At 32.8% G+C, this 12479-nt stretch overlaps 3 protein-coding genes and 1 long non-coding RNA gene across 4 annotated transcripts in view; 3 read left to right on the forward strand and 1 right to left on the reverse strand.

Annotated features, from left to right (window-relative positions):
- Positions 699-2172, forward strand: LOC109346748 (40S ribosomal protein S18-like). Its single transcript, XM_019586503.1, has 4 exons — positions 699-878; positions 948-1108; positions 1345-1533; positions 1853-2172. Exons 1-4 carry the CDS (start codon positions 876-878, stop codon positions 1956-1958), a joined length of 459 nt encoding a protein of 152 aa, XP_019442048.1. The 5' UTR covers positions 699-875; the 3' UTR covers positions 1959-2172.
- Positions 2036-2499, reverse strand: LOC109346749. The gene is made up of 2 exons (XR_002107552.1): positions 2372-2499; positions 2036-2193 (listed from the first exon to the last, which is right to left on the reverse strand). It is a non-coding gene; the product is annotated as an uncharacterized LOC109346749 (long non-coding RNA).
- On the forward strand, positions 6502-9634 carry LOC109346750. Its single transcript, XM_019586504.1, has 3 exons — positions 6502-6815; positions 8221-8301; positions 9020-9634. The coding sequence occupies exons 1-3, from the start codon at positions 6657-6659 to the stop codon at positions 9368-9370; spliced, it is 591 nt and encodes a 196-aa protein (XP_019442049.1). The 5' UTR covers positions 6502-6656; the 3' UTR covers positions 9371-9634.
- The window catches only part of LOC109346751, a 4549-nt gene continuing 2793 nt past the window's right edge, over positions 10724-12479 (forward strand). Inside the window, exons 1-2 of the mRNA XM_019586505.1 lie at positions 10724-10841; positions 11705-12330. Of these exons, the coding sequence (XP_019442050.1) occupies positions 11780-12330 (551 nt within the window). The 5' untranslated portion in view covers positions 10724-10841; positions 11705-11779. The remainder of the gene's footprint in view (positions 10842-11704; positions 12331-12479) is intronic.

Raw genomic sequence — 12479 nt, forward strand, 5'->3', positions numbered from 1 at the left:
AGCATGGATACATTTGAATTAGGCTTAATTATTTTTTGTTGTTGTTGTAAGTAAAGAGTTCATAAATCTCGACCAACTTTTAGAAAATGAATGAATGCTTATTTAAGCCTTTTAATTAAAATGATCATAAATCCATTTAGTACCACTTCCAAGCAAGTCATCTATAGAATTTTTCTTGATAAAATAGAGTTATATCTATTTTCACTTACTTTTTATATTTTATATACACATTCAAAATATATATCTGTTATCAAATTCTAACTGGTCTCAACTCTCCACCTTGTATCCTTGAAAATGCAATTATGTTTGACATGAAAAGTTTCACAGCTCATGGAGAAGAAAATTGCCTTTAGTGAGAGGATAATACATATGGTTTAGAAAATGCAATTATGTTTGAAATGAATATTTGAGTACATCTGCTATCTCACTTTATGTACTACTATGTGCTCCATTGCATATGAGTATACATCTGCAATGGAGCACATGAAAAATATTTAATAATTACAGTTTTAATTTAAATAATATTTTCAATCAATGAGAGTTAACGATACATAGAGTGATATAAAAAATGACACAAATATATATATAACTATCAACCAACCCAATATTTGCATGAATCAAAACCCACAAAAAGGCCCAAAGGCTGAAGAAAGAAGACAAACCGGGCCTCGAAACGTGGATGCATTATAATCCTAAAGGGGGTAAAATCGTCATTCCAAGTGGTACATATCAAAACCCTAACTAGCGCAGCACACTATATAATTTGGATTCAGACACAAACCCTAACTAGCTTGAAGAATTTCAGATCCTCAATCGGCCAAGGCCAACAGCGATTGCGTCAACCCTCATTCTCTGACAACACTTCCGCAACGAAAATGGTACCTTTTCACCTTGTTTACTACCTTGAACAATTGTTTATTGTTTATTTGATTTTGGTGTTGTTGCAGTCTCTGGTTGCAAACGAAGAATTCCAGCACATTCTGCGTGTGTTGAATACCAATGTTGATGGAAAGCAGAAGATCATGTTCGCTCTTACCTCAATCAAGGGTATTGGAAGGAGACTCGCCAACATCGCTTGCAAGAAGGCTGATGTTGACATGAACAAGAGGTTTCTTCATCCTCATTTCTTATTATTCATATTGTATTGAATGTTTTTTTCTTCTTTTCATTGTTGGCTTTGTGTAGAAAAACAATGTTATTACATGAGAGGTATAATTATAATATTCATTAGCTTTTATGTTGTTATATGACTGTGATGTGGTTCACTGGCTTGTGATTCGTGTTTTCTTGTTTTAGGTTTGATTTTTCATGTTTTCTTTATTGAAATGTGTTTTTGGTTGTTAGAGCTGGTGAGTTGACTGCTGCTGAGTTGGATAACATAATGACTGTTATCGCGAACCCCCGACAATTCAAGATCCCAGACTGGTTTTTGAACAGGAAGAAGGATTATAAGGATGGCAAGTTTTCTCAAGTTGTTTCTAATGCACTTGACATGAAGTTGAGGGATGACTTGGAGAGACTCAAGAAAATCAGGTTAGTAACATTTGGATTTTATGTTTTTTTATCGAACAAATGGTTTGGCATAGCAGAATAACTTTTTAATGAATATACCAGGATCTATGATGACATGATCTTAAATCGTGTGATAACATTGCTGTTGATAGTATATTCATTTTGGATACAACAGCACAAAAATATGAGATGATCTGCGTGGCCGATATATTTTTGTTTGCGTAATTTATAAATGCGTATGATTTATGCTTCAGGATTTCTGAGAAGAACTTGCTTATGCATTGACTGATTACTTGCTGTTGTAATAGCACTTATGTTTTACTATTATACCAATATGCAGAAACCACCGTGGTTTGAGGCACTACTGGGGCCTCCGTGTCCGTGGGCAGCATACCAAGACTACTGGCCGCAGAGGAAAAACTGTTGGTGTGTCTAAGAAGCGTTAAGTTTTTATATTTGTCTCTGAGATTAGATAATGTTGAAGAGGAAAATTTGAAGTGCATTAGACATATTTTGCATACCGATTTTGTATTGATTTTTCAACTTTCTGACAATTTCAATTATGTATGTTATTTGCTTCAAGTTTTGTTCAGTTGAATGATCGTATTTTGTGGTGTAGAAACCTTATTAGTTATGTTTGATGAAGTTGCCTGTTCACCTTGTTTCAATGAAATTATTACACTGCAAGGTGTTGGTCTAGGCCCCATTAGATCCCAAAGGATGATCATAAGGTCAAGGGTTCGTTTATTGGAAATGGTATTTGTTTGGAAGGGCAACTACACCCTAAAATGGGATTTGTTACTTAACCAAAAAGGTGAGGGATACCTTTGGTAGTAACAAAAAAAAATGAAATTATTACTCTGCAAAAAGTTACAACTGCTGAGGTAAGTAGTGTTCTTCCTACTGTATTGTTTAAGGAAGTGCTGAAAATTAATCTTGTGATAAATTTAGAAGTTCTGAACCTAAATTTTTTTAATGTCAAATTTGTCTTGTATTCTTTACAGTTTGAGGTGTTCTGTTTTTTTAGTGATATCGTTATTTCCTCTTAATTTCTCAAAAAATCACTTCGTTATATTCTTCTCTTGGTTTTTTTTTACTTGGCAGTTAAGTTTACCTCAGTATTCTTTTCCTTGTGTTTTGGTTGTACCTATATTTTTAATTAGAGTAAGAACATTTCTGATCATGTCTTGTGGCAGTTTCACATGCTGTTTTGCATACACTACTCTCTACTATAGCCGAAATCTATAATATAGGTACATATTAGAGCAGGCCTTTCCTATAAAAAAATCCACTTGCTTTCTTTATCCGTTTTCCATTATATTCCTATGATATTTTGCTTATTTGTCCATAAGAAAATCTCATGAATATATTTCGATCAAGTCAATATCCATCCAATGTGACCCAAAACAGTAAATCTAATTCAAAGAATTACAAACTGAGCCTTATATAATAATAACCAATAAGAATGATTTACATTCAAATAAGTAAATACATTTCCTACAACCATCTATTTTCTATGCTCAATTCAATTTATGCAAATAAGAGCTTCAAAATGATGAAACTATCATCCCATTTCCACTTCGTTGGTTGGGTGAGAGTAAATTCCAATGCTCCTTTGCTATGCCATATCATTCCTACCATAGCTATAAACATCCCTAAACCACATGAAGATTAAGGCCCTCCCTCCCCAAGAAAATAAATTACCAGTCTACGCTTGAGTTAAATAGCATCAATATCTTTGAGAGTTCCAACACTTACCATAGAGCCTGTGCTATTAGCATATTTGTCAACTCTGTTGTTTGTCAACAAATGATCTAGAAAATGGTCTATTTGAAGTAATGATGCAGCCTATGCAGGTGCAATATGCCCTGAAAGGTTTTTTTTGTTAATATCAATGTTATCCTCTCAGGATAATGAACTAATCTCTTGCAATGTGCATGGTTGCTCTTCCGACAAGTGTCCTTCCAGGAATCGAACCCTTGAACTTGGTGAATATTTCCATTGAAGAAAATGAACATACTGCACATATAAGATTTCAAAACCTATTAGCATCCATTGGTGCGATAATCACAGAGAAGGAAATCAGATTAAGACAACTTATACCGATTAACAAAACAGTGGTGTTAATAGCAGACTGAAACATCAACACTTTTATAATACCATAATAGAAAGTGTTCATGTGGACATGTAAATATAGTACATAAGACAATATTTAAGCATAGATGATATAGCAATATAGCAATATCACAAGTTGTTAAGATGTATATGCAAGTTGTAGTTGTTGTTTTGCTTGCACGAATCTATTTATGATTTAATTATGTCATTGAAGTTTGAACAGCTGAAATATCTATATGTAGAGGAATCTCACATATATTGTTGCAGAGATGTGCTCCATACTGCTATAGAGGCAGCAACTAAGCTCAATTTTTTTGTGTCTCTTGAATACCAAATTTTGTCCAAAACCACTTCCAAAGGCATGATACAGGCCATGAGGCTCTCTCACGTAATAGACTAGTCTTTTGGGTTGGGTTTTCCTCATGTGCTTAGGTTCTAACAATTGATGTCTTTCATTAAGAGTTGTGTCATAAAAAGGCTACCCATAGGCTGGATTAAGGTACATTACCGAATATTGATAGGTGAGTGAAGCAGCCAAAAGGGAAAGGGCTACCATCTGGTAAGTGCCGATAGAGTGAGTCGTCGTGGATGTTGGTCCTTAAAGGGGCAGCAGTATTAGGAATCACGCATTGAGTAGAATATTAAATTCATTGTGATACTTAAGTCATGACGTTCTCCCACCTAATAGACTAATCTTGTGGGTTAGGCTCTCCTCATGTGCTTAGATCCTAACACTATCATACTCAACTTAGCAATATGCAAAAAGTTAAAAGTATATCTAATTTATAAGGAAAGATCCACTTACTTCAAGGTAAGTTTAAATTCACTTCTTATTCTAGCTATCAATTTTATGTACATCTAATGGTTTAGATGTCTTCACTAATTCAAACAATTTCATAGAATTGATGACTAAGATGTGAAGTAAGTTTTAAAAACTTACTATTGTTATAAGTGGATCCATCCCCTAATTTATTGATGAAATTAGCATTCATTAATGCAATTGGAATCATACATGGAAATAGTCATTTACTCTTTTTCTAGTTGGACACTAAAATTTAATAACGAATGTTTATGTCTCAAATCATGTCTCATACCAATAAAAACATATCTTGTTAATTAGAAAATTAAATATTCATTATTTTTTTAGTTTTTACTTAATATCATTAATTTAAGACATAATTTGAGATACAGTTTGAAATATATATCTTTTATCATTTCACAACACAAGATTCACGTTCCACTTCACCACACATAAAGACAAATAGCCATGTGTTTTACATTGCTTTTTATCACACATTAATTAACTAGACTATCAATTTAATATTCATGCAATATTTCTTTTAAAAATTGTATTAATTGTTTTTTTAAATATAGTACAAGTGGCATGTTGATAATAGAGAATATTATTTGAAAAATATAAATTATGTGTCATTAAATGATATTGATAATACTTTAGTTGTAAAGTCTAAATTATAAGATATTTTTATAAAACTAATGGCATAGCTAGATATGACATTAAATACGATATTGATACTATTTGTAAAATCTGAGCTATAAGATATTTTATTATTTTTATAATTTAAAAAAATGCATGGGGTGTAGGTAGGAAAATAAATAGTGAGGATAAATAAGATCAAAAATATATTTTGCGGTAATTTTTTCTCATAAAAGATAAATAATGGCATGAATTTCGTTGCTTGATTTGGATTTAATGATTAATGAGTTTGAAAATGAAAGCATAACTGACTTATTCACCGGTTTAGTGTTTTTATATTAAAATCACATACATTTTAATATTTTCCTTATAAATAGATTCTACTTGTGAAATGTATTTTAATATTTTATTCTACATTTCAATATTTTTTAATTTTCCAATAATTCATTTAATAGGAATAAGTTGAATATTTTTTTATTATGGAAAGTCCATGATTTATCTCCATTAATTTGGATTGATTTTTCTTAATTTGAATTTCTACTAGTCTTAGTTTTTTTATAGCAAATTTGAACTTGGTCAAACTGTTTTTTTATATTATGGAAGGCTTTTAATTTAGATTGCACCGAAATTACAATTGTCTATTGATGCAGAATTAAAATTATGGTTTTCCTTTTTAAATAAAAAATCAGCTTTTCTATGTCACATCTCACATGACATATCAAGGGAAATCTAATATGTTATATTAAAAAAATGCTAAAAAAAATGTGGTGCTAATAAATTTCTAGAAACAAACAAAATAATACACCTTTTATATTTTTACTATTGAAGAAGATAAATTATTTTTTGATATGAGGAAATACATTATTCTATATCTTAACACAATGTTGATTTAGTTAAAACTATCCCGCCCTCCTAATTCTAAATATTAAGAATTGTTAGTAAAAAGAGTCACGAGTGGAATGTAAATGCATTCGGTTACGATGATTGAGAAGTTAATGACTATGTATAAACAATTCACCTCTCTAAATTCTGTAAAAAAAATTACTCAAATAAAATGAATAACAAATGATATAATTATTATATATAAATGTTTACGATAAAAATAAGACATAAATAATATACCCATTCACTTATTTGTAAAAACGTCATTTAATTTAAAGAAAAATAAATAGAGATCGTCTATCTCATTTGTTGTTTTCAATTTGTATACCAATCAAATCCAAAGCTAATACCTAACTATAAGAAAAAGAAAAAAAACATAAAATAATTTTTATATACTATTCGACATAATTGATTGGTTCGAGACATGAAAATGAAAATGATATTTTGTTCGGGAGATGTAATGATTGGTAGTGGAAAACACCCTCCAATCATAAGTCCTACCCTTTGAGACACATACAAAAGGAAACAACAGTTTCCCTCTTTTTTTTCTTCCTTTTATCCTTTGATCACGTGCTTCGCATGCCCCTTCATCTCTCTCTCTCTCTGTAACTTTGATATATAAACAACATTCTCCGTAACCCATTCATTAATTTCAACCTCACCCTTCTTCAACGAACAAGCTCTGATTGCAGAAAACCCTAATTATTGATCCATGGCGAAAAAGAGAAAATCAATAGCCACGAAACTCGATGAAGTGGATCGAACCATGTACACTTCGTTTTGTACTGCTGCTAGTTCTCTTTCTCAGTTATATACTCAAGCCACCAACCACCATAAACTTTCTTTTCAAGCCGGTGAACGTCATGGCCTTGTAATTCTCTCTTTCATTTAATCTAATCCTCTTTTTTTTTTTGTTCAAACACCATAAAAATTTAAACTTTTTGTATTTTCGTTTCTGGGTTTTTGATTTTGTCATGATTCGAATTTTATAATAGTTAAAAGTTTTTACCTTTAAAAAATAGAAACGATGGCTTCTCCTATTTCTGATTGTGGATTGTGATTTTTTTTTTGCTTTTTGAATAGTAACTTGAAAAAGAAAACCTTTGGATTGATTGATATGATGTGGTGAAGGATGCTATTTGCTACTTTATTTATGTTTTTAGAGAAATCTTGTTATGGTGGAATGTCATGTATATAGACTCCTAGTAGAAAATCTATGGAATTTGCTTTGCCTCTTCACATATGGGTTCAGCAAGTTTTTATTTTTTTATTTTTTTATTTTTTTATGAATTAGTAGTGTCTTCACCCTGTGAAAACTAATTAACAGACACTAACATTGAAAACTAATTTGTTTATACATTCCTCTCGTTTTAGGGTGGAATTAAGCTCAGACAGCATAGTGACTTTTTACTGCATCCTAATATCCCTTTGAAAGATTCAATTTAGTCAATGTGGATTTAATTTAATTGTCTTTTTACAGTTCATTGTTGGCTTGTTTTTGTTGTTTTTTGTGTAGTTGATTCAACTTTGTAACTTTAGATTGGTATCTCTTATACATGTTTTTAGTACTTAATGTTCTCCTAAATGTTTTCTTCACACTGATGTTTGTTTTATTGAGGTGGGTTATTCTTATGAAAGTTTGTCGTTGCTCAAATTGTTCTTTGCACACATGCCCCATGTTCTTGTCCCCCTTTCTCTTCTTTCAATCTTTTACAGCTTGAGTTTGATATGACAAATTTGAAGATTCTGGAAGTTATTCTGGGTTCTGAGTCTGACATTCTTGAATTGCAGTATATCTAGTATTTTGTTCTTAGTTTGAGTGTTAGGATCTTGCAAAACTAGTAACTGTTTCTGGTATGCTTGTCTTTCTGAATTTTACCGTCATGCTTAAAACTTTTCAGTGCTGCATACTTATCTCTCTCTTTTTGGGTCATGTTTTTGTTATCTATCTGGTTTGACCTCATTTCCAGTTTTAAGTAGACAATGTTTGTTCTTTCTCACCTTTTATGGTGTCTCTAATTGGCTCCTTTTAGCGCATGTGACCAAGACCATTTCTATGATCTCCTATTTTTTCTTGGTGAAATCTCATTCTCAAGTTGATGAGTTGATATTTTTTAATTATTAGATTTTAGCATGTGTTGCTACTTCCTTCTTTTTTGAATTGGTCATGAACTGTTATAATAAAAATTATGCATCTAACATGGGCTTTGCCCCTATTTTCAGAAATTAAACTTGTCTTGACATTTCATCAATGTTGAATGTCGTCATGATTTCAGGAAAATCTTTATCAGTGGATCTTGAGACAACAAGAAGGAGGATCAAGAGTTGCAACAGTTGATATACTTAACTACATTCAGGTTGGTTTCAATGTTTTTTTGTGTGTATTAGGGTCATTTAAAAATCTATACATGCTTCTGCTGATTAGGAGTGTGTGCGATGTGGAGCTGTGTGTGTGTAAACACACAGACACATTAAATGGCTTATTAGCAATAGCTGGCGGTTTACTTGATCGTGGCATGTGTTTTCCCCTATGAAACACACATTGACAAAGGCACATGACATGAACACTGACTCAGGGACACACCAAATTGTAAGACACAACCTTGTATATTAATATATATGTACACACACAATTGGAAACTAAGGAAAAAGATTCATACAATTTGTAGTATTAACAGTTACCCAAAAATTAAAATGGCGAGTACGGTTTTGTAACTTGGGTGATCGTGTGGCCGTTTAGTTGTTTATCTTGAAATTGTGCTACAATGTTGTGAAGAGGGCAGCTGTGAAGATTGAAGAAGTAATAACTTATTTTTGGAGTTTTGGTGCCATTTTAAAGATTTGTAGGATTTGCAATGTTTCCAGAAATTAAAAGTGACTCTGGTTTTCTGACTTGTGTTTGCTTGTGGCTATTTTGATTTCTCGAAGTTTTAATGTTTTATAGAAAAAGGGTAATAACATAGTAGTAATTGAGTTAGGCTGCACTAGAATGCCTTTAATGTTTAAAGATGATTGTTGAATATGTTATTACTGATTGCAAACTACATGTATTGAAGTTCATTCCCTTGCTTGCAGAATGAGCTGGATTATTGTGGAGAGGAGCCATCGATGTCGCCCAGAACACTACCACAACCTGTAATGCACGCAGCAAATTCAGGATCTTCTGGCCAAACAGTTGTTGGACAAGGACTCCGATCTGATCAATGTGATAATCAATCGAAGAATTCTGTTTTTTCAAATGCTTTATCCAGCCCCATTCGCCGTAGCCTTCAGCATTATCAAATTGGTGAGGGAGGGAACTACCCTAGTGGTCTCTCTATGGGTAACGGAAACCGGAACAATGAAATCAGTTTTCATCACCAGCAAGGCCGGGATTCTACCGCATTGAGTTCCAATGATTCGGCCATGGACATGCATGCAGACTAGTCAGTAGTTCTGCGTATTGGTTTATCTACCGAAAATTCCTGTTTGATTATCCTCCTGCATTACATGCAAAAAAGGGAATCAAAATAGCCATTGCAAGTGCATATCTGGTTTTATTTGTCCTACAAGAAATAGTGGCAGATTAGGACCAGTTTATATTAAACCTATTAGTATGCTTTTGTCATTCCAGTGACTAGTTTGGATCTTAAATGTTTCTTTGTAAAGAATTTTTTTGGTTGAAATAGTTTGAGTGCATTTAAACTTGTACCTTGCTTTCCCCAACCCCTCTTTCTCAAAGACAACCTTTTCAATGTAGGGATTGCTTCTATCTGAAGTTTCCTCTGTAAATCTGTCCTTTAGCAGATTTTCTATATGGCAATTTTTTTGGTCTCACATGTATCCTCGTACTGGAGGTAATCCTATCCGAGTCGGGAACATCCATAAGTATGTGAGGCTATGTCTCCCAACGGGTATTTTTCCATCCATAAGACTCGAACTCGAAATCTTGCTTATGAGGAATCAAACATGTATCACTTGAATCAACATCTCTCGGTTCTATATGGCAATTTGCAGCTTCAGGAATCTTTTTTGATACCTTTCTTTCATTTCTATTTTGTTGTCTTTTCTTTGCAGGGTTGTCAAAAGTTACATCAATATGCTTACCCACCTTAAAAAAATATTTGATATTTTTACAGTTGCACTTTTTTGAAAGGTAAATAGCATTTGTTAAGGAAGTAAACATAAGAAGTTTTAAATTAAAAAATATATTTATTATATTATAAAAAACGAGAGTGAGTACTGAAATCCAAGGTGGTGATCATAGGTATATTGAATAATTCATGTACTCCATTAATATCATGAATGCAAGTCTATTCATTTGTGCTTTAGCAAATGAGTGGTATCTTTTTCACCACTCAATCATTATATGAATGCGGAAAGGGACTTCACATTATAACTTTCATGTTTCACGTTATATTATAAACTTTAATTAACCCATTATAATAATCAACACGAGAAAGAGCAAAATACTTTATCCAGATTGTTGAAAATCTTGCCACAATTAAAGACCAAAGCTTCTAAAAACAATTTCGTGAACAAAACACCAAAATTTTCTGAACAAATCAATATATTATTTTCATAAAGTTTACTTAACACGTCATAATTTTATGGTTTTTGATGCAATTATTTACGATTAAATTTAATTAGAATTAAAATGTTAATGTATTATGAGATCTAATTGGTTATCTCTACATTGTTTCGTCTCCACACAATTCATTATCATGTATTTAAAGCTATTTTTTTTTTCTGAGGGGTGACAATGGGGATTTTTCTGAGTCGCTATCATGCGCCGTGTATGTTCCTATTCCTATATCCTTTTAAATAATTGTAAGCAGAAGAAAAGGAAAAGAGAAATGTACTGTTTCTATTTCTCTTTGGACTGAATTACTCGCCGATTTTTTCGAACACTGTTTCGGTATTGCACACTCGCTCTCTATTATTCTTTGATCTAAGCTTTTCAATTTGAAATTGAGCGAACACTCTACATTTTAGTGTGGTTTCAATTTCTTCTGTGATTCCTATTTGTGTTTGAGAATTTGCTTCTGAACATGCGCTCTGGGAGTCATTGCATTCAATTTGAGATCATTTTTATTTTATTTGTAGCAATTTTTCTGTAGTCATTTTGGTATGAAATTTGTATTCCATTTATTATGTTCGTGGGTTAATCAATAGAAATGATAATTTATTTTTCTTCTTTTTTTTGCTTGTTAGTGATAATTGTTGGTGATAGAATCTATATTGAGATGGTTGAGAGTAGTGATTAAGTGTGTTCTGTTTTTTTAATGCAAAACTAATTCCTGTTTTAACTATTTTGAAAGGTTTTGATATTTTGGAGTGAAAAAAAAAGCAGAAACTCAATTTCTCTGCAAGCCCTCTACAGCTATTCCAGTTTTTGTACAATAGATTCACCATGTTTTTTGAGCATATACATGTCTGTGTAAGTCATAAAGTGGTTTTAATCCTGTGAGGTGTGCTTTTGTTGCTGTGTCAACATTGAACTTGTTCGTCACATAGAGTCAGCTCACTTGGTAGAGCTGCAAGCTATAAAGTGAGCACTCGAATTAAAACTCCGGCAGCTTCACAATTCCCCGTTTCCCATAAAAAAAATTGCATATAAGAAACATTGAATTTGTTCAACTGAACATATTCTGTTTTTAAATAATTGAAAGGAATAAGTGGAATGGGAAATTTTGTTGAAAAAAGTTATGGAAAATATGAAATGAAAGATTTTGAAACTTGGGGAGTCATTCTGATCTTTGTTTATTTTTGGTTGAAAAGGGTGTAACTTTGTTCTTCTAAGGGGAGGGAGCCATATATAAAATTCATTTTATGGTGCGCCGATGAGCAGAACTCATGTTATTTGCAGCAGAAGGAGGAGGGTTCTTCTCTTCTTCGGCATCAGGATACAGTATGGGCCTAAGCCTTCTCCTCTTAGGTCAGAGGAGCAAGGATAAACCCATGAGTGTTGCACTGTGGAATGAGTACCAGTTGGTAAACCAAGAAACTGACCCCGAGCTCCAGTTGGATTCCACAAAAAACCGGCTCTCCCACGGGTGTGCCTCCTTTGCTTGCTTTGGTTACACTTCCACAGGGCCTGATACTCCATCTCCACCTAAAGTGGGCCCTGCTAAACAGCATGATTCACCAAAGCCCCTGGTTTCCGACCACGGAAAAGATCCTTCTGCTGATTTAGATGGTGATAATAATAACAGAAGGGTTGCACTTAAAAGTAGCTTAAAAAGGTCACCATTTAATAAATCAGTTCCCATTGAGACTGCTAATGAACACGAACCATCAGGTGGAAAGGGGATTGATGCTACCGGTGGTCAAACAGAAAGAAGGAAAGTGCAGTGGACAGATGCTTGTGGTAGTGAGCTTGTTGAAATACGAGAATTTGAGCCCAGGTATTTGAGTCCTTTATTTTCTATAGCAATTATTTTAGCCGGAGGAAAAAATCTAAATGTTTTATTTGTCATATTTAATCATTAGGAGCTCCTGATACATTATTTTGTAAGCTTGACGAGTGAATCAGATATTTTAGGATGGACGTTTC

Source organism: Lupinus angustifolius, chromosome LG04 (assembly GCF_001865875.1).
Source record: "Lupinus angustifolius cultivar Tanjil chromosome LG04, LupAngTanjil_v1.0, whole genome shotgun sequence".
Classification (NCBI taxonomy): Eukaryota; Viridiplantae; Streptophyta; class Magnoliopsida; order Fabales; family Fabaceae; genus Lupinus; species Lupinus angustifolius.

Bases quoted from the DNA above. Each gene is read 5' to 3' on its own strand.
- LOC109346748 (XM_019586503.1), top strand. The intron at 1,109-1,344 runs GTTTCTTCATCC...TTTGGTTGTTAG, and splicing joins GATGTTGACATGAACAAGAG to AGCTGGTGAGTTGACTGCTG. The intron at 1,534-1,852 runs GTTAGTAACATT...ACCAATATGCAG, and splicing joins GAGAGACTCAAGAAAATCAG to AAACCACCGTGGTTTGAGGC.
- LOC109346750 (XM_019586504.1), top strand. From the start codon at position 6,657: ATGGCGAAAAAGAGAAAATCAATAGCCACGAAACTCGATGAAGTGGAT. The intron at 6,816-8,220 runs GTAATTCTCTCT...TCATGATTTCAG, and splicing joins CCGGTGAACGTCATGGCCTT to GAAAATCTTTATCAGTGGAT. The intron at 8,302-9,019 runs GTTGGTTTCAAT...CCTTGCTTGCAG, and splicing joins ATATACTTAACTACATTCAG to AATGAGCTGGATTATTGTGG.